Below are 27,593 nucleotides of genomic sequence, written 5' to 3' on the forward strand. Positions count from 1 at the left end.
TTTCTTTTTTATTTAAACAGGTAAAGAAGACTCATATTCTTAAATTCAAAAGGGTCTTGTTTTTCCCTGTACTGTGTGCTGTCCTTAGTCCCTCAGTTGTATCTGACTCTTTGTGACGCCATGGACTCTAGCCCACCAGGCTCCTCTGTTCATGGGATTCTCCAGGCAAGAATATTGGAGTGGGTTGCCATTTCCTCCTCCAGGGGATCTTCCTGACACAGGGTTCAAACCCAGGTATCCCTCATCGCAGGCAGATTCTTTACCACTAGTACCACCTGGGAAACACTTGTTTTTCTCTGGGCTTCCTGTTCACTTCACTGTTTCACTTTGCTTCCTATTAAAGATTTGTCTGTGTCTGGAAATTGGAGACTATAAAAGGTGGCCTCTGATGTAAACTAGCCCTCAGGCTGGATGGGCCTCTGATTCTGTAGCTGTCCTCCCAACCCAAAGAGGGGTGCCTTCTCATGGTAAGAAAGACCTCACAGGGTTGGGAGACACCTGCCCCACCTCTCACAGACTGTAAAGAATGAGACCTCAGGGTATGGCCTACCCTCCTTGGCCTCCTTGGCCACCGTGGTCAATTAACAAGTATCTAGTGAGAACCTGCAAGTTCCTGGAGACTTCCTGCTGTAAAGCAGCAGTGCTCTTTGACTGTAAGTCAGGTATGAGCACCTTGGGTTTTCGGGAGTCGAGCTTCGATAACAGGTTTTGTATCACCTATGGTTGATTGTGTATCTGTTGTCGATTATACTCATTGGTTTGGGAACTTTTACTTGGGAATTGTTCCCCATTTGGCTTCAATCTACCTTCCTTTCTCTTTAATATTTTACCTTTACTATTTAGGGCCAAGCCAAGCCTAGCACCTTGCAGCTTCTCATGGAGACTGCAGGAGAAGGCGGCAACGCTGGCGGCAGAATGATGCCCCGGCGCCTGCAGGAGCTGGAGCAGCGGGTGGCCCGCAGACGCTTGTCCCAGGCCCGCCACAGAGCCACCCTGGCAGGGCTCTTCGGCAACCTCAGGAAGGCTGTTTACTCCCACTCTGATCTCACAGCCCCAAAGGTATGGGGACCGGAGGGTAGGGAGGAAAAGCTCCCACACATGGAAAGACTGTGGAGCCAGGGTGGGGACTGGCCTGGAGCTCCACCCCCGAGGGCTGTGGCTTGGGTGGGTCAGCGGCCCGCAGAGGACACCTCACAGCGCTCTGTCTGCTCTGGGCCCTACCTACCTGCTGCAGACAAGCCTGGCCTCAGGAGGGAAATGACCCTCCGGGAGGCCGGGTGAGCCAGCCACACCAATGCCCATCCCTCTCAAGGGCCGTGGTGAGCCTCCAGCCGCTGCCCGGACCCTGCATTCCCACTGCAACACACACAACTCCCTCTCCCCAAAGCACACCCCCCACTACAGGCGCATGTGTGTCCCTCAGGTTTCATGCACTAACCAGGTCTTTCCCTAGGTGGCAGGACTCTCCAGGTAAGCATTTGTCTTTTCCTGATCTTAATTCTGCCTTTCTCCTTCCTGGGCTGCCGTACTGCTGATTGGTGTCTCTGGCAGAGCACAGAAGGTTCGCGTGGGTTCAGGTGGTGATGGAAGGATGGAGTTGGTATCACCAGAGGGAGCAGTCAGGAGGTCTCCAACGTGGGGGAAGTTGCGGTAGCCTCAAGGCCCCTCACCCTCTTTAACGGAGGGAACTGGAATTCAGACAGGACCTGCCAGCTGCCAGGGAGAGGCCAGGTTTGGGGATCCAGGCCAGACCCTCTTTCCACCGTCCATCTTTCTGGACCAGCCCGTTGCCCTGAAACTGTGGGTTTCCGTCTGGGCTGGTGCTGCTTCCAGAGCAGGTGAACAGAAGAGCACCACCCCCCACCACTCGTGGGCACAGGGCCAGAGCCTCTGTGGAAAACAGAGGAAGGTGCCCCAAGTGCCCTTGTGCCCGGATCCAAGGGGGGCAGGAAGAATCTCAAACGAGCTCACACCAGCTCCTCTAGAAGGGTGTGGGGGGTGAGGGGTTGAGGAGCGCTGCTCCTCTGCCCGACACCCAGCTGTGGGCGCCTCATGGTGCTCTGTCTGCTGCTGCATGCGGCTAAAGCCTGAGAGCCGCGCCTCAGCTGCCCGCTGCAGACTAGGCCACATCCGGGCCTCTCAGCAAAGAGCCTGTCCAGAACAACTCTGCTCCGTGTCCCTGAGTGACATGCATCCAGGGGTGCACAACAACCCCAAGGCCCCTGTCACTGGCCAGTGAAGAAGTATGCAGAGACAGGCAGCACGACTGAAGGAAAAAACAGGTACTGGGGGCTGGCAGTAAGGAGTGGAAGTAAATCTAGAGGAAAACCCTCTGCACCCCTGAAAATTCATACCTCATGATGTGGTAGTGAAGAGCCTGGCGGTTAAGTGGCATCAGTCCACATGAGGTAGGTTCCTCACTAGGCTTCAGTTAACACACCGGTTAAACAGGGACACCAGTCATGGCTTTCTGAGGCCTGCTGTGGAGTTTAACAAGAAAAAGCATGAAAAACATAGCACGGTCCTGGGTGGTTTAGAATGCGAGTATCATTTCCCCATGCATCACCTCATTTATTCCTCCCAACTCCGTTCATCTCACCCTCACTCTGCAGAGGAGCAAACTGAGGCTCCAGGAAGTTAGACTATTTGCCTGGGATGGCACAACCAGGGGGCAGCCTGGAAATCGAATATCTTCTGTCCTGTCCTTCCTTTGCGCTCCTGCTGGAGGGAGAACGCTGAATTTTGCATGTGTGGTGTCCATGCAGAAAGGATTTGCCTTACAAGAGTGAGATTCAGACATGTGTGGCAACAAGGTCGTACTAGTTTTCTGTGGCTGTCAAAACAAAATACCATACACGAGGTGGCTTAGAACAACAGAAATGTCTCAGAGGTCTAGCCTCTAGAGGTTCAAAATCCAGGTGCCGGCTCCCTCTGACTGCCCTAGGAGAGAACACTTCCTGCCTCTTCTGGCTTCTGGCATTTGCTGGCAATCCTTGGCCTTCCCTGGCTTACAGAGGCATCACTCCAGTCACTGTGTGTGTCTATCTCTGTGTCCGAATTTCCCCTTTTATAAGGACACTGGTCATACTGGGTTAGAGCCCACCCTCATGACCTCACGTTGACTTGATTACCTCGAGAAAGGCCCTGCTTCCAAATAAGGTCACGCTCACAGGCCTGGGGTTAGAACTTCAACACGTCTTTTTTTAGGGGGACATAATTCAACTCAGACAAAGGTCCTAAGAAAATCAGCCTGCCAAAAATGTTGTAGATACAGAGTTTCAGTGAACAGCACCTGGCCTACATGGCTTTGTTCTGGCCCAGGTGACGCAGTCAGACTGCAAGGTGGGCATGGGGTGGCCATGCTGCACTGACACAGATGACTGTCCTAGACCAGAGGGCTGGAAAGTCCTCGCCTCCCAAACCTGGGATTCAGCCAGCCCGTCGGCCCCAGGTATCCCGAGTGGACAGAGTCCTTGCTGACCCAATGGTGTAATTCTGAGCCCGGGACGGGGGCCAGCAGATGGTGTAGGACGGCAGGGGCCTTGCTCTAAAGGAGCAGTCCGAGATCCCCGTGGTCTGCTGGATCTCAAGTCACCGTCCCATGAGTCTGCAGAGTGGCGTACCTTTAGTCGCCCTCCAGTCTCCTTTTCACACACCAGTGGGGCTCAGTCGGGCCCTCCAGGAGGGTGGGTCCCTCCACCTCCCCTGCAAGGCGCTCCCACGGCCCTCTGCGGCGCTTACCGAATTCTCCCATTAAGAGGGGCTGTTGTGTGTTCTGTGTGATGAGTGGTTGTCTCCATGCTCACCTCCCCTATTAGAATGTCAGCAGCCTGAAAGCCGGGCAGTTCTGTTTACTCTGTAACCCCAGGTTGGGCATACAGCTCTTTGCCCTTGTGCGTGCCTGAGGTCTAGGACTCCTCACAGGCACTGGGCGGTCTGAATAGTACACAATAGTCAGCGTTTCTCATTGTTGTAAAATCTTGCAGTTACCATTTTGACTTGAATAATGTTATATCCAGTGGTGAAGAAAGGGAAGGAGGGAGCAAGGAAATGCCTGTGATTCTATTTTTGCAGGACAGGAAATTCATAGTTCAAGTTGACAGAGCATTTGATAAGACTTTAGGTCAACTAGAATGTATGCATCTGGCAAACAAAAATACATTTTTGTATTTTTACTAACTAGTACATTTACTGGGAGAAGGCAATGGCACCCCACTCCAGTACTCTTGCCTGGACAATCCCATGGACGGAGGCACCTGGTGGGCTGCAGTCCATGGGGTCGCTGAGAGTCGGACACGACTGAGCGACTTCACTTTCACTTTTCACTTTCATGCGTTAAGGAAATGGCACCCCACTGCAGTACTCTTGCCTGGAGAATCCCAGAGACAGGGGAGCCTGGTGGGCTGCCATCTATGGGGTCGCACCGAGTCTGACACGACTGAAGCGACTTAGCAGCAGCAGCAGCAGCAGTACATTTACTAATATTAAACTAGTACATTTACTAATACTAAACTAGTACATTTACCGTTAACCTGCCTGTAGCACACTGTGTGAAGTGAGCAGAAGTTAATGGGGGGAGGAGGGGGCTTTGTGCTGCCTCTACAGACATCGTCCATCCCAACTCCACAGCGCGTCTATAGTCGTTTGCAGCCCTAACTGTCTGCTGAACACAGCCTAATGGTTTCCAAATGCTTTGGTATTTCTGTGAGAACCATTCCCAGAATACAAAGTAAATGTGGTGCCTTCTGTGGCTCAGAACTAGCTCCTACCCTTTCTGTCGACGATGTCAAAGACAGACTTCGCACCCGAGGTGGGGGTGGCTTCAGGCCAGGAAAGGGGCTTCCGTGTCCACAAAACCAACTCTGCGGGGGGAGGCTGGCTTCTCCGCACTGTCTGTCTCTGTTCTCAGTGGCAAGTTTTGAATAAGGCGAAGAATCGTATTCAGGAACTGGAACAAACTTTGGATAATCTGCTAAAGCTGAAAGGTAAGCGATCCATACCTGCCACCCCTCTGCCTCCCAGTGTAGGGCTGGTTGGTTTTTTCTGTTGAAAACAGAGAGATTGGGGTAAGCCAAGTGAACATATATTTACTGAGAGCCTACTATGTGCCAGGCACTGCACCTGGGCCAGGGGTACGATGAGATCCATGCCCCTGTCCTCAGTGAGTTTAGGGTCTGGCAGGATGGACGAACATCAGCGGGCTGTGTGAGCAAGAGGATTTTCTTCCCAGGTGTCTGACCTCCTCTTGAGAGGCCAGAGAAGTGGACCAGGGCTGTCCAACTCGAAAGCAAAGGGCAGAAGCTGTCTCCCTTCTTTGGCATTCAGGCTGGACATTGGGGTTTCATGAGTCAGTGGAAGCTGAATTCTCAACGGGGTGCTCTCCATGCCTTGACTGAGAAGGGCCGGCTCAAGAAGCTCTTCCCCTGTCCCTCTCCCTCTCCCATCTAAAAAGAGAGGTGAAACTGGGCTCTTGACCCCTAACACTGAACCTGGGTGGGCTCAGCAACCACCCATGGTCCACACAGTCCAGAAAGGCAGGAGAGACTGGACCAAGTCCCAACTTTATCATGTGTGACCCTTGCCTTCAACTCCTTAATAGGATCTTACAACCTGGAGGATGGGAATGCAAACAGCTTAGAGGAGGCCAAGAAAGAATATGCCAGCATGTACTCCAGAAACCCCAGGTAAAACCCCCAAGCACCAGGAGACCCAGGACATGCCGCTCTTCTGCCACAGTTCTGCTGCGGCTCGACAGCCCACCCTCCCCTCCAGAATGCAGAACAGAGTGAGAGGCTCTGCTTATCTATTTAGAACAGCTTTGTGCTGGAGAGTTCTCGTCTCCGTTTTATCCTAATCACATGTATTGGATTTTTCCTGAATATAAAAATAATCCTACTTATTAACAAAAAGTGTCAAAAAGAACAGAAGTACCCGAAAAAGACCATGAAAGTACTTATCTCACCACTCAAAGAAAATCAATGTAAACCATAAAGAATATCCTCATTTTTTTTATTTTGCACATTATTTTGTAGAGAAATGAGATCACAGTATTCATATAGTACTATAGCTTTTAAAAAAAACTTGCCTAATGGTTTTACTGAAGGATACATAAGAAGATAAGGGAAATCTAAATCTCTGCCTACTTTCTAGCTTCACAGGAACCTAAGAAAAGCTAAAAAGGATGTCAGAGAAGAAAGGGAAAAGTAGTACATGCGGGTTCTGCAAAGGGGAAGGGGTGCTGAAAGGGGAACCTCGTTTATAACAGCGCACTCAGACAAGAGAGGCTGCCTGAGTAACGTCTCTCTCACGCTTCTGTGATCTCACGTGGGACATTTAACGCTCACACCTTTTGACATGCACTTTGTAGCCTCCGTCTTTGCCGTGCTCTCAAAGGCTGGCCCAGGCCCCACGCCACCTTACCCTGCGCAGCTGCTCCAAGCGCGACCCGGACTCTGGGCACAGTGGCCAGGCCCTCATCACCTCCGGTGGCACCAGAGTGTTCCCAGCACGGTGTGAGCTTAGACCAGCCTCCAAGGAGGCGCCGGAGTATGTGTGTAAACAGTTTTACTCACTCTGAAAAGCAGACTGCACATGGCTTGTGATCAGAGTCTCCCGACAACCTGCGGAAGCCAAGTGAGGTTGTTCCCCTCGTTTGGGGCGGTGTTACTGATTTCTTATATTGTCTTCTCTGCGCTTTTCTGTATTTGCAGTTTTTTAAAACAGCGAATGTGTACTATATCCTAAAGGAAATAATCAGGAGAAAAATGATTTAATTAAATTCACATTGTAGACACTGTGAGAATACAGAAAAGTATTACGAAGGATGTAATCACCTATAATCATAATCTGCACTGTTTGGTCATGTGGAAGGGAAAAGGCAAGTGGTGTGTGTGTGTATTGAGTATACGTGGCAGGGTATTTGTGGCCATATTTTACAAATCAGACTGGCCCCAGCTAGAAATCAGCCTGGGAGATGATCTCAGTGAGGCAGACGTTAGCTATTGACTCCACCCCCCATTTATTACAGACGCCATGCTCTCCCTCCTGATTTAACATATGAACACTATCACATACTAAAATCTTATTAATACTTGTATCACCCACATGTGGGTGGCTAGATTTCTTTCAGAATCATATTAATTAGGGAAGTTTTTCACTAGAATTATTATAAACCTGCAATAATTAAAACTGTGGTACCAGTAGAGGACTAGATTAGTTGCATTTTATAGTTACTATATTTTAAATTAATTAATTAAATTATGAGTAAGCTGAAGTGACTTTGTTCAGGGTCATTTGTATTTCCCTTCCTGGAAGCTTTTTTTTTACCTATTTTTTGCCCATTTTCCTGTTCGGTTGGTGGTCTTTTTCTTATTTAGTGGTAGAAGCACTTTATGTATAATGAGGAATCAGCTGTCCTTCTAGCATTTAGATTACAAACAATCATACCTTGGCTGGTTGTTTTACTATTTCAGCATTTCTGGTTTTTGTTTTGTCCATGCAAAAATGAAGTCTAATCTGTCTATCTACAATGGCACCTGATGTTATGTGAATAGTCAGAAAGACTTCTTCCACTCTGAAATTAAACAGAAAGAGAGACAGCGAGAGGCTAAGACCCCTCCTATGTTTCTTCTGGTGCACTTGCTTTTTAACTCAATCTGATGCCTTGGGGATTATTCCTATCAGTATGAAGAGATTCTGGGTACAAGTCTTGGTTTTCCAAATTGTGTCATACTGTTTCATTCTCTTAAAACTATCTTCTGAAGAGCAGAATTTTGAAGTCCAATTTATTGCTTTCTTTTTTAGGTGGGGCTTTTAGTTTAAACCCAAATATTTAACCATGAATTTGGGTGCTACTGTAAATGCTACTTTTTAAAATTTCAATTTCCAGTTATTCATTGCTAGTATACAGAATACTACTGGGTTTTGTATATCAACTTTGTATTCTGAAACCTTGCTTCCTTCTTAGTTCTGGCCACATATTTTTAGGTTCTTTGGGATTTTCTGCATAGCTAATCACATTGTCGGCAAAGACAGTTTTATTTCCTCCTATCCAATCTGTACACCTTTCATTTCTTTAGTTCACCTTATGGGATGGGCTATAATATCCAGCATAATTTTGAATAGAAGTGGTAAGAGAGGACATCTTTCTCTTGTTCCTGATCTTGGCAGATAAACAATCTTTTACTACTAAGTATGCTGTTAGCTATAGGCTTTTTATAGATGCTCTTTATCAGGTTGAAGAAATTCCCTTCTATTCCTAGTTTGCTGAGAGTTTTTAAAAACCATGAATGAATGTTGAATTTTGCCAAGTGCTTTTCTGCACATATTGAAATTAATATTTTTCCTTTAGTCTGCTGATATGGTAAACTACACTGATTGATTTTCAAAGCTTGGATAACCATCTTATATTCCTAGGATAAACTTCACTTGGTCATAATGTATTTATACATATGTAGGGTAGGGTAGGTAGGGTAAGAGGACCGTGTTGTCTGCATGCTTGGGCCATCAGTCATGTCCAACTCTTTGCGACCCCATGGACTGTAGCCCACCAAGCTCCATCGTCCATGGGATTTTCCAGGCAAAAACATTGGAGTGGGTTGCCATTTCCAGCTCCAGGGGATCTTCCTGACCCAGGGATCAAACCTGTGTGTCTTGTGTCTCCTGCATTGGCAGGCGGATTCTTTGCCACTGAGCCAACGCGGAAGTCCACTTATGCATAGATATAACATATATAAAATACACTAAAACTGTGTTTAAATGTTTAGTCTTGATGTTCATGAAGGAAATTAGTCTGTAAATGTCTTGTTTCTACTTCCTCCCCAGTCTGGTGTCAAATAAAGTTCATCGGAAAGGCTCGGACACTTGGTGCTCCTTCGAGGCAGCCGGGAAGGATGTGGAGGAGGAAGAAGAAGAGGAGGAGGAGGAGGAGGAAGACCAAGAAGAGGAGGAAGAGGATGAGGAGGTGGAGGAGGAAGAGGAGAAAAAAGTGGAGCTCTCACACTCCTCCGTCAGTGTGCTGCCAGACCTGTTGGAATTTGAACGGTGTGAAAGGCCTGGCGCCCGTGGGGGAGGGGACAAGTGCTCCAGCGGGAGCACCCTGCAGGCCCTGAGTCACGGGCCCTCCGGATTTCCACACAGGAAGGGCTCGGGGGTGGGGCTGGCAGAGGGGCTAGAGAAATAGTCTTGAAACCACGTTTGCACAGCACATGCACTGTGTTTCCTCAGACTGACTTTATCTGGGGTGACAGTGTGGGGGATTTGAGGGCTAAAATGCCTCCCCACCCCCACAGCATTACTGGTCTTGGAGCAAGGGAAGCAGTGAATGGCTAGCCCAGATTCCACCTGCTATTCACTGCTGCTGCTGCTGCTGCTAAGTCGCGTCAGTCGTGTCCGACTCTGTGCGACCCCATAGACAGAAGCCCAACAGGCTCCTCTGTCCCTGGGATTCTCCAGGCAAGAACACTGGAGTGGGTTGCCATTTCCTTCTCCAATGCATGAAAGTGAAAAGTGAAAGTGAAGTCGCTCAGTCGTGTCCGACTCTTAACGACCCCATAGACGGCAGCCCACCAGGCTCCTCCATCCGTGGGGTTCTCCAGGCAAGAGTACTGGAGTGGGTGCCATCGCCTTCTCTGTGCTATTCACTGCTCCTCCGCAAACTCAAGGCTGAACACATCCATGTATGTGGGCTTGGAGGAGTTGGCCCAACAGAAAGAGGCTTACCCCACAGCTTCCAAATTTAAGCGAGCTCCTACCATGTCTGCCTACTCCCGGGCTCTAAATTCGAAGCCATGTTCCCCTGGTGAGAGAGTCAGCCTGCCCTGCCTCTCATCCTCTCTTCTGTCGGGCAGTGAGCTTCACAGAGGGCGCTGGGAGGACTTAGGAAGGGACCCCAAAACACAAAACTAAGTCGCCCATGGCCCCCAAGCTGGCTCTGCACTGCTAGGGTCAGGGCTGGCAGGGACTAGTGAGGCTGAGTCCCTGGTGAACCACAGTGCGGGGCAAGGCCTGTGCTCTTCACCACCCCCCTTCCCCACCACGGGATCCCAAGGAGCCGCCGCGGGTTGGGGGACCTTGGGCCACTGGGTTCAGGTCTGGGGGTCACTGCCCTTTCGGTTGCAGGTACCTCAGCTTTTACAAGCAGATGATGGACTTTCTGGTCAGGAACAGGATCATCTCCTCCACGGAGGTGACGCTCCCCATCGCGTCCGCGGCCGTCTCCCATCTGTGGCAGACCCTCTCGGAGGAGAGGAAGACCATCCTCTTGCGGGTGTGGGAGAAGGCACAGAGCAGCCTCGTGGGGTCCTGTCCAGAGCCGGCCTGCCCTGAGGGCAGCATGAAGGACAGCGGGCTTGACAGCCAGGGGGCCAGCTGCTCGCTGGTCTCCACCCCTGAGGAGGTGAGCCAACCCAAGGGTGAGATGGAGGGTGGATAGGAAGGAATGACTCCATCACCTGCCTGGAGACGCCCGGGGAAGTTAGCAGGGTTCCCATAGCCACCTGGAGGTGCTGTCTGGATGCTGGCGCAGTACGTTTCCGATTTTCCCGACATATATGCACAACCAGAGAACATTTATTTTTCTCCTGTTACCTTCCTGGCCTTTCCATGGGGATTACAGAAGAGACGGCTTAGAAGGCTGTATCCACTCGGATTTTTTCAGCTTCAAGTACTCGCTCATTAAACCAAGAGGTGATGCACTCTGCCCGCCCGGGAGGGCCTGCGCGGCAGGAGGACTTCCGCTACGTCTCCCGGCCGTGTGGCCGTAGACTCGGTTCTTTCCTTCTCCCTGCTCTGCCTCCTCTCAGGGCTGGCATCTCACCTTTCCCGCCCTCCCCATTTACCGCACGGGGTATAATTGTGGAATGGCGGCTGGTAGCAATCAAGTTATCATTCCTCCTCCTCTGCATCAGTTCAGTTCAGTTCAGTTCAGTCGCTCAGCTGTGTCCAACTCTTTGCGGCCCTAACTGTGGACTGCAGCACGCCAGGCCTCCCTGTGCATCACCAACTCCCGGAGTTTACTCAAACTCATGCCCATTGGGTTGGTGATGCCATCCGACCATTTCATCCTCTGTCATCCCTTTCTCCTCCTGCCTTCAATCTTTCTCAGCATCAGGATCTTTTCCAAGGAGTCAGTTCTTCACATCAGGTGGCCAGAGTATTGGAGTTTAAGCTTCAGCATCAGTCCTTCCAATGAATATTCATGACTGATTTCCTTTAGGATGGACTGGTTGGATCTCCTTGCAGTCCAAGGGACACTCAGGCGTCTTCTCCAACACCAGAGTTCAAAAGCATCCGTTCTTCGGTGCTCAGGTTTCTTTACAGTCCAACTCTCACATCCATACATCCTCTCCTTCAGGCAAGAGAAAAGACTGCCTCTGGCTCTTTCTTAAGCATCAGGGAGGAACATCTCCAGAAATTTCCACCCTCAGTTCCCTCCCACCCTGCAGAGTATTAATAGAGCGGAGGTACCCATGCCTTTACTGTAAATGCTCGGAGTTCAAGCTGTTAACCCTGGCCATGGTCAGCCAAGCGGAGCGCTGGTGGGCGTTAGCGGTAGCTGAGCGCTGAGATCCAGGTGGGCTCCTCCGCTGCTCTTTCAGAATTAGGACAGCCCAGAAGGCTGCTGCTCCCACTTGGGGCCGCATCTCTCCTCCCTGCTCTAGCGGGGCGGGTGGCTCTTTGCTTCTCTGTTGCTAATCTAGTGCTCTGCAGGACATTCAGCTTGCATGGCACCACCCCCCTGCTTTGCCCTGACTTTTCAAATGCTTCTCAGCGGGTGGTTTCTTTAAGGAGATGTCCGGTGTCTCTCTGCGGAGTCTTCGAGCCAGAGAACCTCCAGATGCCTCTGATGCTGGGGAACAGCCCTTGTTGCTCACTCAGTCATATCTGACTCTTTGTGACCCCATGGACTGCACACGCCGGGCTTCCCTGTTCTTCACTATCTCCTGGAGTTTGCTCAAACTCATGTCCATTAAGTTATGGTGACGCCATCCAACCATCTCATCCATTGTTGTCCCCTTCTCCTGCCTTCTATCCTTCCTTAGCATCAGGGTCTTTTTCCAGTGAGTTGGCTTTTTGTATCAGGTGGCCAAAGCATTGGAGCTTCAACTTCATCAGTCCTTCCAATGAATATTCAGGGTTGATTTCCTTTAAAACAGACTGGTTTAATCTCCTAGGTGTCCAAAGGACTCTCAAGAGTCTTCTCCAGCACCACAGTTAGAAAGCATCAGTTCTTCAGCAGTCTTTTTTATTGTCCAGCTCGCACATCCCTGCGGGAAAAACCATAGCTTTGACTAGACGGACCTTTGTTGGCAAAGTAATGTCTCTGCTGTCTAGGTTTGTCATAGGTTTTCTTCCAAGGAGCAAGTGTCTTTTAATTTCATGGTTGCAGTCACCCTCTGCAGTGATTTTCAGTTCAGTTCAGTTCAGTCACTCAGTCATGTCCGACTCTTTGCGACCCCATGAACTGCAGCACGCCAGGCCTCCCTATCCATCACCAACTCCCGGAGTTCACTCAGACTCACGTCCATCGAGTCGGTGATGCCATCCAGCCATCTGATCCTCTGTCGTCCCCTTTTCCTCCTGCCTCCAATCCCTCTCAGCACCAGAGTCTTTTCCAGTGAGTCAACTTTTTGCATGAGGTGGCCAAAGTACTGGAGCTTTGGAACCCCCCAAGTTAAGTCTCTCACTGTGTCCATTGTTTCCCCAGTTATTTGCCATGAAGTGGTGGGACCAGATGCCATAATCTTCATTTTTTGAATGTTGAGTTTTAAGCCAGCTTTTTCACTCTCCTCTTACTCCTTCATCAAGAAGCTCTTTAATTCCTCTTTCCTTTCTGCCATAAGGGTGGTGTCATCTGCATATCTGAAGTTATTGATATTTCTCCCAGAAATCTTGATTCCAACTTGTGCTTCATCCAGCCCGGCATTTCCCATGTACTCTGCATACAAGTTAAATAAGCAGGGTGACAGTATGCAGCCTTGATGTACTCCTTTCCCAATTTGGAACCAGTCCATTGTTCCATGTCCAGTTCCAACTGTTGCTTCTTGACCTGCATACAGGTTTCTCAGGAGGCAGGTAAGGTGGTCTGGTATTCCCATCTCTAAGAATTTTCCACAGTTTGTTGTGATCTACAAAGGCTTTACCTTTGAAGTAGTCAATGAAGCAGAGGCTTTTCTGGAATTCTTTAGCTTTTTCTATGCTCCAGTAGACAGCCCTGGATGCCCCATTCTCTGGGGGGCTTCCTAGACACCAGGACCCGGGCATGGAAAACTACTGTCGCCTCACCCAGTCCTTCCAGTTCACAGGCGAGGCCCAGCATGTGGGAGGACCTATCCAGGATACCTAATTCCTGCTCTAAGGATTGCATCCTTCATCACATATTCTTTTTTTTTTTTCAAATCTCTGCCCTTTGGTCTCTAGTTTATTATTGACCCTCTAGACTTCTCAAGTGGAGTTTAGTTAAAAGGCAGGTGCTTGGCTATTACTCTAGACCCACTGAATCTGAGTCTTTGAGGGGATGGCTCAGAATCTGTTTTTATCAAGCACCCCAAGTGACTGGTGTGACTGCAAGGGACTCCCAAGGTGGAGTGAGGTTGGGGCAGGGACGTGGGAGGGAGCGGCATATCCACCCTGGGAGTGGGCTCTCTGCAACCTAACCCCCCAGCCCCCTTAACCTCTGTTCCCCTAGCATGAAACTGCTAGACTGTGGATCCTGGGCTCGGTCTGTCCCTTGGGCGGTGTAGATGAGCCCTTTCCCATGTAAACAGAGGCTCACTTCTGGCTGTTGCCTCTCCCACCTAAGCTCCCACCTCTTTAGAAAGAGGAGACCGTGGTCCCCAGTGCTTCCCCATCTCTCAGCCACTCTCTGGGGTTGGCAGTTTTTTCTGGGTGGTCAAGAACTTAATATTCATCCCCTGTAAAGGTCACCAAGCAGAGACCCTGGGTTTGGGCCTCAGCTTTAACATGCATCCCTTTGGGGACAGGGGGTAGGGAGACTTTCTATCCCTTGGCAACCAAGAGCAAACATCAGAGTGTGGCAGATTTCTGACACGTGAAGTTTTGTGGTTTCTTTCAGATCCTTTTTCAAGATGCCTTCGATGTGGCAAATTCCCTGGACAAAAGTGAAGCTCCAGGCACATCTAGCCCCAGGTGAGGAGGAGTATGAGACTGTGTGTGTGTGTCCCTGTTGGGGTGTTTAGGACCCTCTCCCTTGCAGCCTCTCAGAGGGGAGCATAATTCAATGGAAGTTCTTGGAAATCCACTTTTTCCTGTGATTCAGAAAAGGCTGGTTCTAGGATTGTGCCATTGCCCTGGGGAGGATCTTCTCTGGGGTTTCTTCAGCAGAGACAGTTCTTCCGTTGTGATCCAGGGCTGAGATACATCAGCCAGAGTTGTCAACTCTAGGTGGTGTGAACTGTCTCCTGGGGTGAGCTGGCCATGGGTGGGTTACAACAGTCAGTCTGGTTTGAGAGGTGGACACAGAGAGGTGTTGAGAGGTTACAGCAGTCAGTCTGGTTGAGAGGTGGGCCAACATGGAAACAGGCCCCATGCCTGAGCCTTGGGGTGAGTGACTGAGTCTCTGAGCTGCACAAGGGAAGAAGCTGTTTTCACAGTGCTGATGGGAAGGATTTAGAAGGAGGGATGAACCCTTGAAGTCAGAAGAGCATCTGGCGAGATTTTAAAACAAGAAGCAGCTGGTTTTTTTTAAACACACACACACAGAGTTGTGTTTTCTCAGAAAGAGAGAGTTCAGGACTAAAATTTCCTTGCTACTTTGAAAAGCTGTGGTCTTACAACCTACAAGCACAGCCCCCTCAGATACCTGGTTAAAAAGAAGCGTCCAGTGGTTAAGACTCCACACTTTCAAAGCAGGGGGCCCGGGATTGATCCCTGGTCAGGGAACTAGATCCTGTGTGCTGCTAGTAAGACCCACACAGCCAAATAAATAACTTTTTTTTTTTAATTTAAAGAAGCAAGAACATGTAGCTTTCTGCCTTGGGAATGAGGTGACATTCATGTTCTCATGATCCCAAAGAACATCTCCATTCTTTCTGAGGCCTGTGGCTCCAGCCCAGAGCCCTGGCGGCCTGCAGGCAGATGAGATGTCAGCATTTGCAACTCAGCTGCCACCCCCTCCCCCACCCCCAGCCCAGCCAGAGTTGCCCAAAATCTCAAAGCGATTTTCCGTGGTGACTCTTCCCGGCTATGTAGTTTGATTTTGCTGAAACCGGCTGGAGACAGACATTGCTATCTCTTTGTTGGGCTTGGGCTGTGAACACAATTTGGTTGAAAAGTGGCCAAAGTGTACTTGGCAAATAATTTTGTTAACTCCTCACCCTGCTGGTGGAATAGAAAACAACCAATTAGGGGAAAAAAATTTTTTTTCTTTCTTTCCCCAGAAAGGCAGAGGGTTGCTGCCAGGGTTCCCAAGCTGACTGTGAGGCCTCATTCCAGCAGGAAGTGAGGTCAAAGCACCACCAGCTGTCCAGGCCTGATTCACAGTCCTTGGTAGGCTTCTCCCCTTGTCCCAGGAAACAGCAGGAAAAGAATCTTCAGGGCAGCCTTCCGTCTGTGCCAGGGCTGGCGTTTCACGTTAGACCTCCTGAGCAGAGGCATGTCAAGGGACTGAACTTGATCGTGCCCTGTGCTTCCTGAGCCTGAGCAGCCACGGGTGGGAGCAGAGCCTGACTGGGCGGAGAGGAAATCTTGCTCCTTGTTCCCCAGGCCACAGCTCAGAACACTGAACTAGGACCCATGGGCCAGCCTCCCTGTAGTCTTGCTTTCCCAGCAGCTTCCAGACATGATGCTGGAACTGGGGCTGTGCAAACCTTCCACAGAAGGCTCTGGGCCACTAGAGGGTTGAGCTGCGTGCTTCAAAGTGTTTGGTTGTCATTGTAATCCAGATATTTTTAGAGGGTGCAAGCAGAGGTGGAGATTGAGGGCAGGATGAGAAGTGGGCAACAGAGGACGAGATGGCGGATGGCATCACCGAATGAATGGACATGTATTTGAGCAAACTCTGTGAGATGGTGAATGACAGGGAAGCCTGGCATGCTGCAGTCCATGGGGTTGCAAAGAGTCAGACACGACTTAGTGCCTGAACAGCAACAACAAAGTAGAGGTAAAAAGTTAGGATTCTAACTGCTGTTTCTTCCTCCTTTCTGCCCTTAGTTCCGTGCTGGCTGTCTGCAACTCAAAAAATCCCGAGGATAAGTTTCAGCTCTACGTGCAGATTATCGATTTTTTCAAAGGCCTTTGGTGTGTTAACACTCAGGTCAAACAGGTAGGATGGAGCAGAGTGCAGTCAGGCCTTGGCTCGTCTCCCCTCAGATGGTGGGCTCTGGAGGGGAGCACTGGCTGCAGCTCCCCCAGTTCACACCATGGGGGGACGTTCTTCCATGGATAGCTGACTTTAGTCTAATGCATCTTATGGAAGGAGAATGTCCAGGGAAGCAGGGAAGAGGCAGAGGGATGCTCTTCAGGGCACATCTGAGCCTGGGAGCCTTGAGGCAGGGACCAGACCTCAGAGGCCTGGCTCTTGGCAGGCACTCCTACATGTGTGATTCCTTGATGCCTTTCTGAGAGGCTGAACTAGTTCATCATTTTCTGAGACCCTGGGGTAATATTTGCTGTCAGCTTCTGAAGGATATTAATTTCTGTTTCCAAAAAGCTGACTGTGCAGCCCACAATGACATGCATTGTGGGGGTCTTGGTTAGAAGGTCCATTCCTGGAAGTTTCCATGGAGGGAGGGGGTTATTCATGAGCTGGCAAGGAGACAGCCCCTTTCAGATGCACTGATTTAGCAAAAATATAGCTGTTTATTTTAAAAGGTACGTAACAGTGATGAAAATGTCCCAAAATAATCAGGGAAGCTTTTCAATGTGGCCCTTTTCCTGCTCACCCTTCACTTCCCTCTGCTGAGACCACTTGGAGCCAAGGCCCTTTCCTGCAGTTTGCCCTCCGCAGCCCCCACCAACCCTTGGCTGCCGGCCCTGACCACTGAGTCCCTTTCTCTGGACACAGTGAAGTCAGGTCACTTTACCAAGGCTTTGAGAGCAGATGGATGGGACGGTCTTTGTTTTCCCCACTTCATTACTTTACACATAGCAGGAAAGAAAGAACTGGCAGGACTGGAGCTCATGTAAAGCACAGGCGCTCAGACTTGACCCACCTAGGGAGCTCATTGGAATGCAAATTCCTGACATCCCCACACTCAAGATTTCCATTCAGTGCTGTGAGATGTGGCCCCAGGAATCTGTGTCTTGAACAAGCTGCCCAAGTGTCCTCATGCAGGAGGCCTCAGGCCTTGGTACAGGGTGTGTAAAGAGGGCACCTGCATTCTCTTCCTCATTCATCCCAGTACCTGTATTGGTTTCCTAGGACTGATGTAACAAATTACCACAAACTCAGGGGCTTAAAACAACAAAAATTTATTCTCCCAGAAGGCCCAGTTGTGGTGTTGACCCGCCATGCTCCCTCTGAAAGCTCTAGGGGAGAACTGTCCCTGCCTTTTCCTGGCTCCCGGTGGCTCCCCGCAACGCTGGAGGTCCCTGCACTTGCAGCTGCATTGCTGCCTCCATCTTCTGTGTATCTCTGTGTCCCTCTCATCTTGTAAGGACACCTACCATTTGGATCGAGGGCACACCCCAAATCCAGGATGACTTCAGCTTACAGCCTTAGTTAATCACATCTGCACAGACTCTAGTTTCAAATAGGCTCCAGGTGGACATGAACTGGAGGGAATGCTACTAAACACACTTCAGCACCCAGTCCCAGCAGACACCTCTTACAGCCTAGCAGTTTCACAGATCTGCAGCTGAAGAGTCCCTCATCATCGTTTTCAGGGGCTTAGAGATAGTTGGATGGCATCACCAACTCAATGGACATGAGTTTGGGTAAACTCCGGGAGCTGGTGATGGACAGGGAGGCCTGGCGTGCTGCTGTTCATGGGGTTGCAAAGAGTTGGACGTGACTGAGCGACTGATCTGAACTGACTGAAGGAGGCAGAACATTTGGAATGACACGCAGGCCCTCTGTGACAGGCTCCAGTGTGTGGCTCCCTCCACAGATGTTTGGCCTCGGAGCATCCTCCACATTCCAGCTCCCCCTTTTCTCAACCTTTGCCACCATCCTCACCCTAAACGAGGGGTCCGGGTGATTTTCCTTGACCAGTTCTTCCCCCTCTTGGATGCTCTGGCTCTGATGTGCCCCACCCCTATCAGGAGGGCACGGCAGATGAGGACCATTCTCTGGAGCTTCATTCTCAGAATCACCCCCAGTCTGGTCCCACATCCATGAGATGGTTGGCTGGATTAGGGGTGCTTCCCAAGGCCCAAGGGAATCAACCCTTAACGAACAGTGCTAACAAACTACAGGGGTGATTTTCTGCTGGGGTGGGGGTATGCAGGAAGAACACAAACCCAGGAATGTACTTTTAGGGGAAGAGGCAATGAGGAATCAGGTTAGCTGGTGTCATCGTTAAGGGAATGAGAAACACCTGCTAAATTAACATAATGCTGTTTCTTTTCAAAATGATCCCCAAATAGCTAACCCATGTGGTTTAAAGTTTAAATGTTACCAAAAGATATACAAAGAAAAGGTAGTCTCACCTACTGATGTTCCTTGTTCCTATTGCATTCCCTCCCCTAAAGGCAATTATCATGACCAGTTTCTTATACAGTCATCCAGAAATATTCTCCAGCTACTTATATAATCTATCAAATACAAATGGTATTCCCAGGTGGCTCTAGTGGTAAAGAATCTGCCTGCAATGCAGGAGACCCAGGTTTGATCCCTGGCTTGGGAAGATCTCCTGGAGAAGGAAATAGCAACCCACTCCAATATTCTTGCCTGGAAAATCCCGGGGACAGAGAAGTCTAGCAGGCTACAGTCCATGGGATCGCAAAGAGTCAGACTCAACTGAGCACACATACGTCAAACGCAAATGGCAGCCCACCATACACACTGCTCTGGGCCTCGCTCTTTTAAAATAATGTATCCCACAGAGAAGGATCCCAATCCTTTTATTGGAAGCAGCTGCAGAGTATTCCATGGGTGGGTGCATCGTGGTATAATTCATCATCCTCTGTTGAGGGCATCTGGATAAAGCTTTAAGATTGCCCCTGTCTCGCTCATGCGTTCTTAGAAATCTCCAGGAGAGGAGAGAAGCCAGTTCTACTGTATCCAGGAGAAGCCCTTCTGGAGACTGTAGAGTACAGAGTCGAGTGAAATGGAAATGGACTCCCTGCCCCTCATTGCTCTTAACTTCCTGGCTGGAAGCTGGAGGAGAAGATACCGCTGAAGAGATGTGGGGGAGAAGCAGAGGGAGGAGGCATGCCTGAGATGGTGGGGCCATCTCCCCCACCTGAGGCCTGGAGCCCTCAAATAAAACTTGAATCCTCTTCTACTGGTGTTTTGCAGGAACCGGCCCTTCCCGTTGACAATGAGACGATAATGTTGAGGTGCACGGAGACATTTGATGATGAAGATCTGTGATGCAGGAGGGCTGGAAGCAGGAGGGGATGGAGGAGGCTGGAGGTCTCCGGCTTTGAGTTCTGGCAGCCCAAGTTGCCCCTGCCTTGGCGTTTTGGAGTGGGCTGCCCCGAAAGCATTTTGATGGTTGTAGTTTCTGGTTGTTATAAAGTATTTAAGAATAGTGTGGTTGTGTGTCGGTCTTTCAGGGTTGTTTTGAATGAGGTGTTGGCCTGCTGCAGGGAGTACCAGATGCACCCGAGGACCAGGCCATGAGTCTTTCAAGAACAGAACGGCCAGGATCTGTCCCATGACACTGGATATTTGCAGCACACCTGGTTCAGGGCATTGTGTTGATAGGTTCTAGAGAGCTCTGGCGTCCACCCCACATCCTGCAAGCTCTAAAAGCCCAGGAGCAATGCTGACCTCAATCTTGTGCTCCAAGACACCAAGGCAGAATCACCTATATTTGCTTCTTCTGACAATAAAGACTCCTGAATGGAGTCCATGTCAGGTCCCACAGTACTCGGAATGCTTTTTGGTGAGGCTGCTGGGCAGAATGCATCAGTGCACTTGGGCCTGTGTACTGGGGGTGATGGTTATTATTACATGTCAGCTTGGCAAGGCCATAGTACCCAGGTACTTGGTCAAACATTTTTATAAATATTTCTATGAAGGTTTTAGGTTTTTTGTTTTTTTTTTTTTAGAAGAGATTAACATTTAAATCAGCAGACTTTGAGTAAAGCAGATTACTCTCCATAGTGTGGGTGGGCCTCATTGAATAAGTTGAAGGACCGAACAGACCACTCTTGCGACCCCGTGGCCCTGAATTCTCCAGGCCAGGATACTGGAGTGGATAGCCTTTCACCTTGGATCATCCCAACCCAGGGATCAAACCCAGGTCTCCCATATTGCAGGCAGATTCTTTACCAGCTGAGCCACAAAGGAAGTCCAAGAATACTGGAGTGGGTAGTCTATCCTTTCTCCAGTGGAGCTTCCCAACCCAGGAATCGAACCAGGGTCTCCTGCATTGCAGGCAGATTCTTTACCAACTGAGCTATCAGGGAAGCCCTAACCTCCCTCAGGAAGAGGGAATTCTTCCAGTCACTGCCTTCAGATTCCAGCTGCAACTCGTCCCAGCCTGCATGGCCTGCGTTGCAGACTTCAGACTTGCCAGCCTCCACAGTCACCTGAGCCCAATCCTGAAGTCAATCTCTCCATCTGCCTTCCCCATATGTGTGTGTGTACATATATATCTCTAGACATATATGTGTGTATATATATATGTATGTACACAGACACCCTATTGGCTCTGTTTCTCTAGAGAATCCTGACTAATCCATTGAGGATGCAGAGAGAACAGGTTCACCTGGCTCTGTATAGTTTATAAATCATGACAACAGTGGCTCCAATCCACTGAAGGCCTTTCAAAGGCTTTGGCTGTTTCATGTCTCTGTGAGAACCTGCAGTGCAGGTTAAGTCTTAGGTCCAAACCTGGTGCCATCTGACTCCACACCCCCAGTGCTCACTGCCTCACCATACCATCCTGTGATGCACTATCTGACGCCAAGGACTAGCACTGGGGATATGCAGGGACTGTAGCTTTGCAGACCCTTCAGGGTTTACAGGGGCTTCCCAGGTGGCACTAGTGGTAAAGAACCTGCCTGCCAAGGCAGGACAGGTAAGAGAGGTGGGTTCCATCCCTGGGTGCAAAGATCCCCTGCGGGAGGAAGTGGCAACCCACCCCCGTATTCCTGCCTGGAGAGTCCCATGGACAAAGGAGCCTGGCGGTCTACAGTCCATAGGGTTGCACAGACTCAAAGTCAGACACGACTGAAGTGACTTAGCACAAGCACAGCGTTTACAAATGGCAGGGGCCTGGAGGGGAGCGGCCTGATTGAGAGGAACCTGGATGGGAGGGGTCAGCAGGCCTCATACTTCTTTGCGGAGGAAGAGAAATGTTACTGTCACCTTTTAGCTAACAGCCCCATCTCTGTTCCCTGCCCCACCCAAAGCCTCTGCCTCCCAACGCATCAAAATACTGCCTAGAGGCTTTCTGTGTGGACACCGGTCTGCCCTGGGTTAGCCTGGAGGGCTGAGCACGGTGTAAGGATGTAGCTTGAGGCCAGGCCTCGCTGACTCGCTGACCGGGTCACAGCACGCTTGCCTGGCCTTCATCTAACACGTATCTAACTCTGCCACCACGTGTGGGGTGCACAGGCGCTCAGGACGACAGGGTACCTCCCACAGAGGGTGGGGCGAGGAGCACACTGGGTGGGGGCGGTGCAGAAGGAGCCGTCTCACATCCGGGTGTCTGTGGCGCTCGGGGGCCGCTCTCCTGAGGAGTCCCAGGGCCAGAGCGAGAGCTGGCTCACTCCCACCGCGCCTTCCCGGGGCCAGAAGGGGAGGTACTGGGCGCAGGAGGACGTGCAGAACCTGGTGCCGATCCCCCAGGGGAGGCCGTAGACCTCCAAAGCCTTCGTAGTCTCCTCAGACTCCTCCTGGACTTGATTCCATGCCAGAAGGCCTCTCTCCTCCAGACTTCCTAATAGGAGACAGCGAGCGAGGTCAGGACTGGGCCCCAAGGGAGCCGGCGGACCTGGGCAGGGGGAGCCTCTGGAGAGTTCGCAATGCCCTTGTCCTGCCGGCAGCTCCTCCTTCTCCTCCTCCCAGGCCATCCCAAGAATCAGCTCAGCTCAACTCCGCCCAACTCAGCTCAATGGATGTGAGAGCAGGACCATAAGGAACACTTGAGTGCCAAAGAATTGATGCTTTAGAGCTATAGTGCTGGAGAAGACTCTTGGGAGTCCCTTGGACAGCAAGGAGATCCAACCAGTCAATCCTAAAGGAAATCAACCCTGAATATGCATTGGAAGGACTGATGCTGAAGCTGCAGCTCCCAATACTTTGACCATCTGATAAGAGCTGACTCACTGGAAAAGACCCTGATGCTGGGAAAGATTGACGGCAGGAGGAGAAGGGAACGACAGAGGATGAGATGGTTGGATGGCATCACCGACTCGGTGGACATGAGTCTGAGTAAGCTCAGGAGCTGATGATGGACAGGGAGGCCTGGCATGCTGCAGTCCTTGGGGTCACAAAGAGTCAGACACGACTGAGTGACTAAACAACAACAACTCAGCTCATCACCAGGAGTTTTCTGAGCTCTAGGGTACAACCTTCTATGTACCACTGTTCTTGCCTCATCTTCCGGGGTGGACCTTTCTATGTTTCAATGTTTCTGGAATGCAGGTGTATTTTATATTTGGTGGAGAGAAGAAACGTGGAAAACCAAATATCATGAAGCAGGAGTTATTAGAGAGGTCCTTTCAAGAAACTATCGGAGGACCAAGAAGGGAGCATGCAAAGCCACCAGTGAGGACAACTCTGCACCCTTCACTGGACTCATCCTCAGCACTGATGAGTTTGGGGTGCTCATCACCACATTCGGTGCCCTGTATTGTAATGGTCTGTGGTTGTGTCTCCCTTTCCTACAAGCCTGTGAGGCTCCAGAAGGCCGGGCATGTCCTGCTGCTCTCTATACGCTCCGTACAGAGCAACTGGAGCTCAGCACACCAGCCATGGCTTTTGCTGGAATGTGAATATATGCATGTGTTCTCTCCCTCCCCAGCTGGACTGCAGGCTATAAGAGAGCTGGGGCTGTGCCTTTTGCGCCTTGCTTCTGGTATATTTCCCACCTTAGGGTCCTTTTATGGGCTGAACTGTGCTCACCCACCCACCCCCAAAATCATATGTTGAAGCCCTAACCCCCCTCCTCACATTCCTCAGAATGTGATTACATTTGTAGACAGGGACTTTAAATCACCCCACCCAGACCCTGGATCCGCTCAGGGTATGCTGTAGCCAGCCTCACATGGGAACTGGGGCTAGGGAAGCAACATGGGTGGCCCTAATGCTGACCGTCTACCCAAACTGCCAGCTTACAGGGCAAAGATGAGCCCTACCAGGGATGGTGTTGTCCAACAGAAATCCCAGAAATCCACCAACAAACATGCCCGTGGTCAGCAGCACCTGGATGACTTGGTCCAGCTGAATAATCCCTAGAGTGGAGACAAAAGTGACAGGGATTTAAAAATGGGCATAGGATCTTGACAGAGACTTTTCCAAAGAAGATGTCTAGATGACCGACGAGTACATGAAAGGTGTTCAACATCACTGATATCAGGGAAATGCAAATCAAAATCAGTGAGATATTCATCTCACACCTGTGAAGATGGCTTTTACCAAAAAGAACTAAGAAGTGTTGGCAAGAATGTGGAGAAATAGAAACCCTTATGCGTCATTGATGGGACTGTAAATTAGTGCAGCCATATGGAAAAGAGCCATATGGATGTTCCTCAAAAAATTAAAAATAGAACTACCATTCAGTTCAGTTCAGTCGCTCAGTCGTGTCCGACTCTTTGTGACCCCATGAACTGCAGCATGCCAGGCCTCCCTGTCCACCCATATGACCCAGCAATTCCACTTCTGGGTATTTATTCAAAGAAAATGAAAACACCAACTCAAAAAGACAGATGCACAACCACATTCACAGTAGCATTATTTACAACAGCCAAGATATCGAAACAACCTGTGTTCATCAGTGGATGAGCTACTAAAGAAAATGTGTATGTTTACAATGGATATTATCCAGCCATAAGGAAAAGAATGAAACGTCGCTATTTACACAACATGGATAGACCTTGAGGGCATTGTGCTGTGAAATAAATCAGAGAGAGAAAAACAAATATGTATGATCTCACTTATTATATGTAGACTCTTAAAAAAAAAAAAAAACTCATAGAAAAAGAGATCAGATTTGCAGTTACCAGAAGTGGGAAGTGGGAGAAGAAGGAGGCGCTGGAGGAGGGTGATCAACAGGTACATACTTCCGGTTATGAGATAAGTATGAGCAGTGTAATGTACAACATGAGAACTATAGTTAATGCTGCTGTACGTTAACCATGCAGTTCTTAACAGAATAAACCCTAAGAGTTCTCACTACAAGGAGAATTTTTTTTTCTTTTTCCCTCTACTTCTCTTTATTGTATCCATATGAGATGACAGGTGTTAACTAGACTTATTTTGGTAATCATTTCACAATGGATGTACATCAAAACTTTATGCTGTATACCTGGAACTCATACAGTGATGTATGCCAGTTATATCTGAACAAAACTGGAAATAAGTAATGGCGATGTAATGTACAACATGGTGACTATAGTTACTTTAAAAGAAGTGACAGGAATTCCTGGGAACCAAGGGCCCCACTGGCTCTGCTCCTGGAATGGTCACAGTCTAGAGATGGAGAATCACCTGTGTGGAGCCTCTCTGGATTCTTGTTCACCCAGTTGGGAATGGCAAGCCCACAGAAGATGGAGAAGCCAAAGATGAAGAGGTTTCTGGATGAGTTCAAGTCCACGTACTGCAAGAGAGAGGCCCGGAGCCATCAGCACCTATACTGAACACCAAGCACCCCTCCAAAGTGCCCCCTGTTCGCCCATCACTGGAGGGTGGAGGGGGAAGTTGGATTCAGAGGGCACAGGCTCTCAGTCAAGTCCCAACTCCCCCTTGACCCTGGGAGCTGAGTGGTTTGGATAATCCAATCCAAACGGATGCAATTTTGTTTTTCAGAGTTTGGATGTTCCTGGTTACTTCTTCCCTCCATTTGGCGCCGGTGCATTTGCTGGGACTGGAGGATTGCCTTCTCCCTGTCCCCAGCCTGTTCCATTCATCTCCATCCCATGGGCTCCTCTCAGGAGATGCAATGCTGCTGCTTTTCCAAGGGTGCCTTTCCTCACCTGCAGATTGGAAATCCCCACGGCAGTGATGACCCCGAACATCACCAGGAACATGCCTCCGATCACAGGTGTCGGGATGGTGGCAAATGCAGCCCCGATCTTCCCAAATATGCCCATCAGGAGCAGCACGCAGCCCGCAACGACAATCACCATCCTGCTTCCTACCTGTAGCACTCAGGAAGAAGGGATACAGACGGTGGCTGAGCTCCAGCCAGGCCACATGCCCTGGAGACCTCTGTGCTCTTCCTGGGGAATCACAAACAACAGCTCCAGGGGACCTGCAGGAGGACTCCCCCCTCTACTTCTCATGGGGCTAGGGAAAGGATGAGGGTGTGACCTGGGGTCCCGGCCTCTGCCTTCTCCTCTCCTCTCTGCTGCTCTCATACCTATCTTCAAGTCCAGACTCCAGTGCTCCTTCTCTGGGCATCTTTTTGTGAAGAAGTGGCAAGAAGTCTCTTTTGGGAAGGAGTGGCCCAATGCTTAAGAATGGGGTTTGAGAGCCAGTTCCAACTCTGCCTTTAACTATCTGTGCGGCTTTATGCATGTTATCTAACCTCTCCAAATATCAGCCTTCAAATTTATCAGGTGGAATTAATGATACTTACTTCGCAAGCTTATTATAGGAGGCCAGCATTACCCTGGCAGTACCACAGCCAGATAAGGACGCTACAAGCAAAGAAAGTACAGGTGACCCTTGAACAATGATTTGGAACTGTGTAGCTCCCTTCACATGCAGATATTTTCCAGCAGTAAACGCTGCAGCACTGAACAATCCGCAGCAGGCTGACTGTGAATGTGGAACCACAGATAGGATGGAACCACGGACATGCAGGGACCACATGTACCAAGACCCGACTGTAAGTGACGCAAGGGTTTCTGGCTGCGAGGAGGGTTGGTGCACCTAATCCCACCCCATTTCCCGTATTGTTCTAGGGTCAACTGTACAGACCAATATCCTTGATGAATATAGATACAAAAACTATCAACAAAATATTAGCAAACCAAATTTAACAGCACATTAAACGGATCATACACCACGATCAAGTGGGATTTATCTCTGGGATGCAAGGATGTCTTGACATATGCAAATCAATAAATGTGATACACCACATTAATAGAAGGTGAGAATATATGATCATCTCAACAGGTGCAGAAAAAGCACTGGACAAAATTGGACATCCTTTCTTGATTAAAAAAAACTTTCAACAAATCAAATATAGAAAGAATGTACCTAAAGGCATATATAAAAAGCCCACAACTAACATACTCAGTGCTGAAGGGTGGAAACTTTTCTTCTAAGATCAGATCAGAAACAAGACTAGGGTGCCAACTCTCACCACTCCTATTCAACATATTACCGGAAGGCCACAGCCATAGGAACCAGGTAACATAAAGAAATAAAAGGCAAAAAAAAGAAAAAGAAAAAGAAATAAGAGGCATCCAAATAAAAAAGGTAGGAGTAAAATTATCTTTATTTGCAGATGATATGATCTCATATGTAGAAAATCCTAAGACTCCACTAAGAAATTGTTAGAAACAGTGAATTCAGTAAAGTTACAGGATAGAAAATCAACATACAGAAATGTCACATTTTTCTACACTTATAATAAAACATCTGAAAAAGAAATAAAACATACCCATTCATAATAGCATCAAAAACAATAAAACATTTAAAGATGAATTTAAATAAGGAGGTGGAAACTATAAGACTTTGATGAAAGAAAGTGAAGAAGACACAAATAAATGCATAAAGTCATATTATGTCATGACTTGAAGAATTAGTATTGCTAACTGTTCATATTACTGAAGCCATCTACGGATTCAATGCAATCCCTATCAAATTTTCAACAGCATTTTCACAGGAATAGAAAAAAAATCCTAAATGCTTATATATAATAGTATAGTGTCAGTTGTTCAGTTGTGTCCACTTTCTGCAACCCCATGGACTGTAGCCCACCAGGAACCTCTGCCCATGGGATTCTCCAGGCAAGACTACGAGTGGGTAGCCTTCCCAACCCAGGGATCAAACCCAGATCTCCTGCATTGCAGGGGAATTCTTTACCATCTGAACCACCAGGGAAGCCCCCTAAAATGCTTATGTAAGCACAAGAGATGCCAAATAGATAAAGCAATCCTGAAAAAGAAAAAGCTGGAGGCATCTCAATTCCTGATTTCAAACTATATTACAAAACTATAGTAATCAAAACAGTATGGTGCTAGCATAAAAATAGACACGTACACCAAGGGAACAGAATTGAGAGCCCACAAATAAGTCCATGCGTATATGGGCAATGTTTGACAGGGCTTCCCAGGGTGCAAGT

General features: G+C 49.2%; 2 protein-coding genes across 2 annotated transcripts in view; one reads left to right on the forward strand and one right to left on the reverse strand.

The window, feature by feature from the left end:
- Positions 1–876: 876 nt before the first annotated feature.
- STRA8 (stimulated by retinoic acid 8) lies at positions 877–19,495 on the forward strand. The gene is made up of 8 exons (XM_052639228.1): positions 877–1,059; positions 4,910–4,985; positions 5,600–5,684; positions 8,824–9,042; positions 10,120–10,396; positions 14,075–14,148; positions 16,171–16,282; positions 19,421–19,495. Exons 1-8 carry the CDS (start codon positions 877–879, stop codon positions 19,493–19,495), a joined length of 1,101 nt encoding a protein of 366 aa, XP_052495188.1.
- Positions 19,496–21,771: 2,276 nt separating this feature from the next.
- The window catches only part of LOC128046311 (solute carrier family 23 member 1-like), a 61,182-nt gene continuing 55,360 nt past the window's right edge, over positions 21,772–27,593 (reverse strand). Inside the window, exons 9-12 of the mRNA XM_052638414.1 lie at positions 25,273–25,437; positions 24,788–24,896; positions 23,437–23,532; positions 21,772–22,016 (exon numbers count right to left, since the gene is read on the reverse strand). Coding sequence (XP_052494374.1) covers positions 21,772–22,016; positions 23,437–23,532; positions 24,788–24,896; positions 25,273–25,437 — 615 coding nt within the window. The remainder of the gene's footprint in view (positions 22,017–23,436; positions 23,533–24,787; positions 24,897–25,272; positions 25,438–27,593) is intronic.

This window comes from Budorcas taxicolor, chromosome 4 (genome assembly GCF_023091745.1).
Source record: "Budorcas taxicolor isolate Tak-1 chromosome 4, Takin1.1, whole genome shotgun sequence".
Classification (NCBI taxonomy): domain Eukaryota; kingdom Metazoa; phylum Chordata; class Mammalia; order Artiodactyla; family Bovidae; genus Budorcas; species Budorcas taxicolor.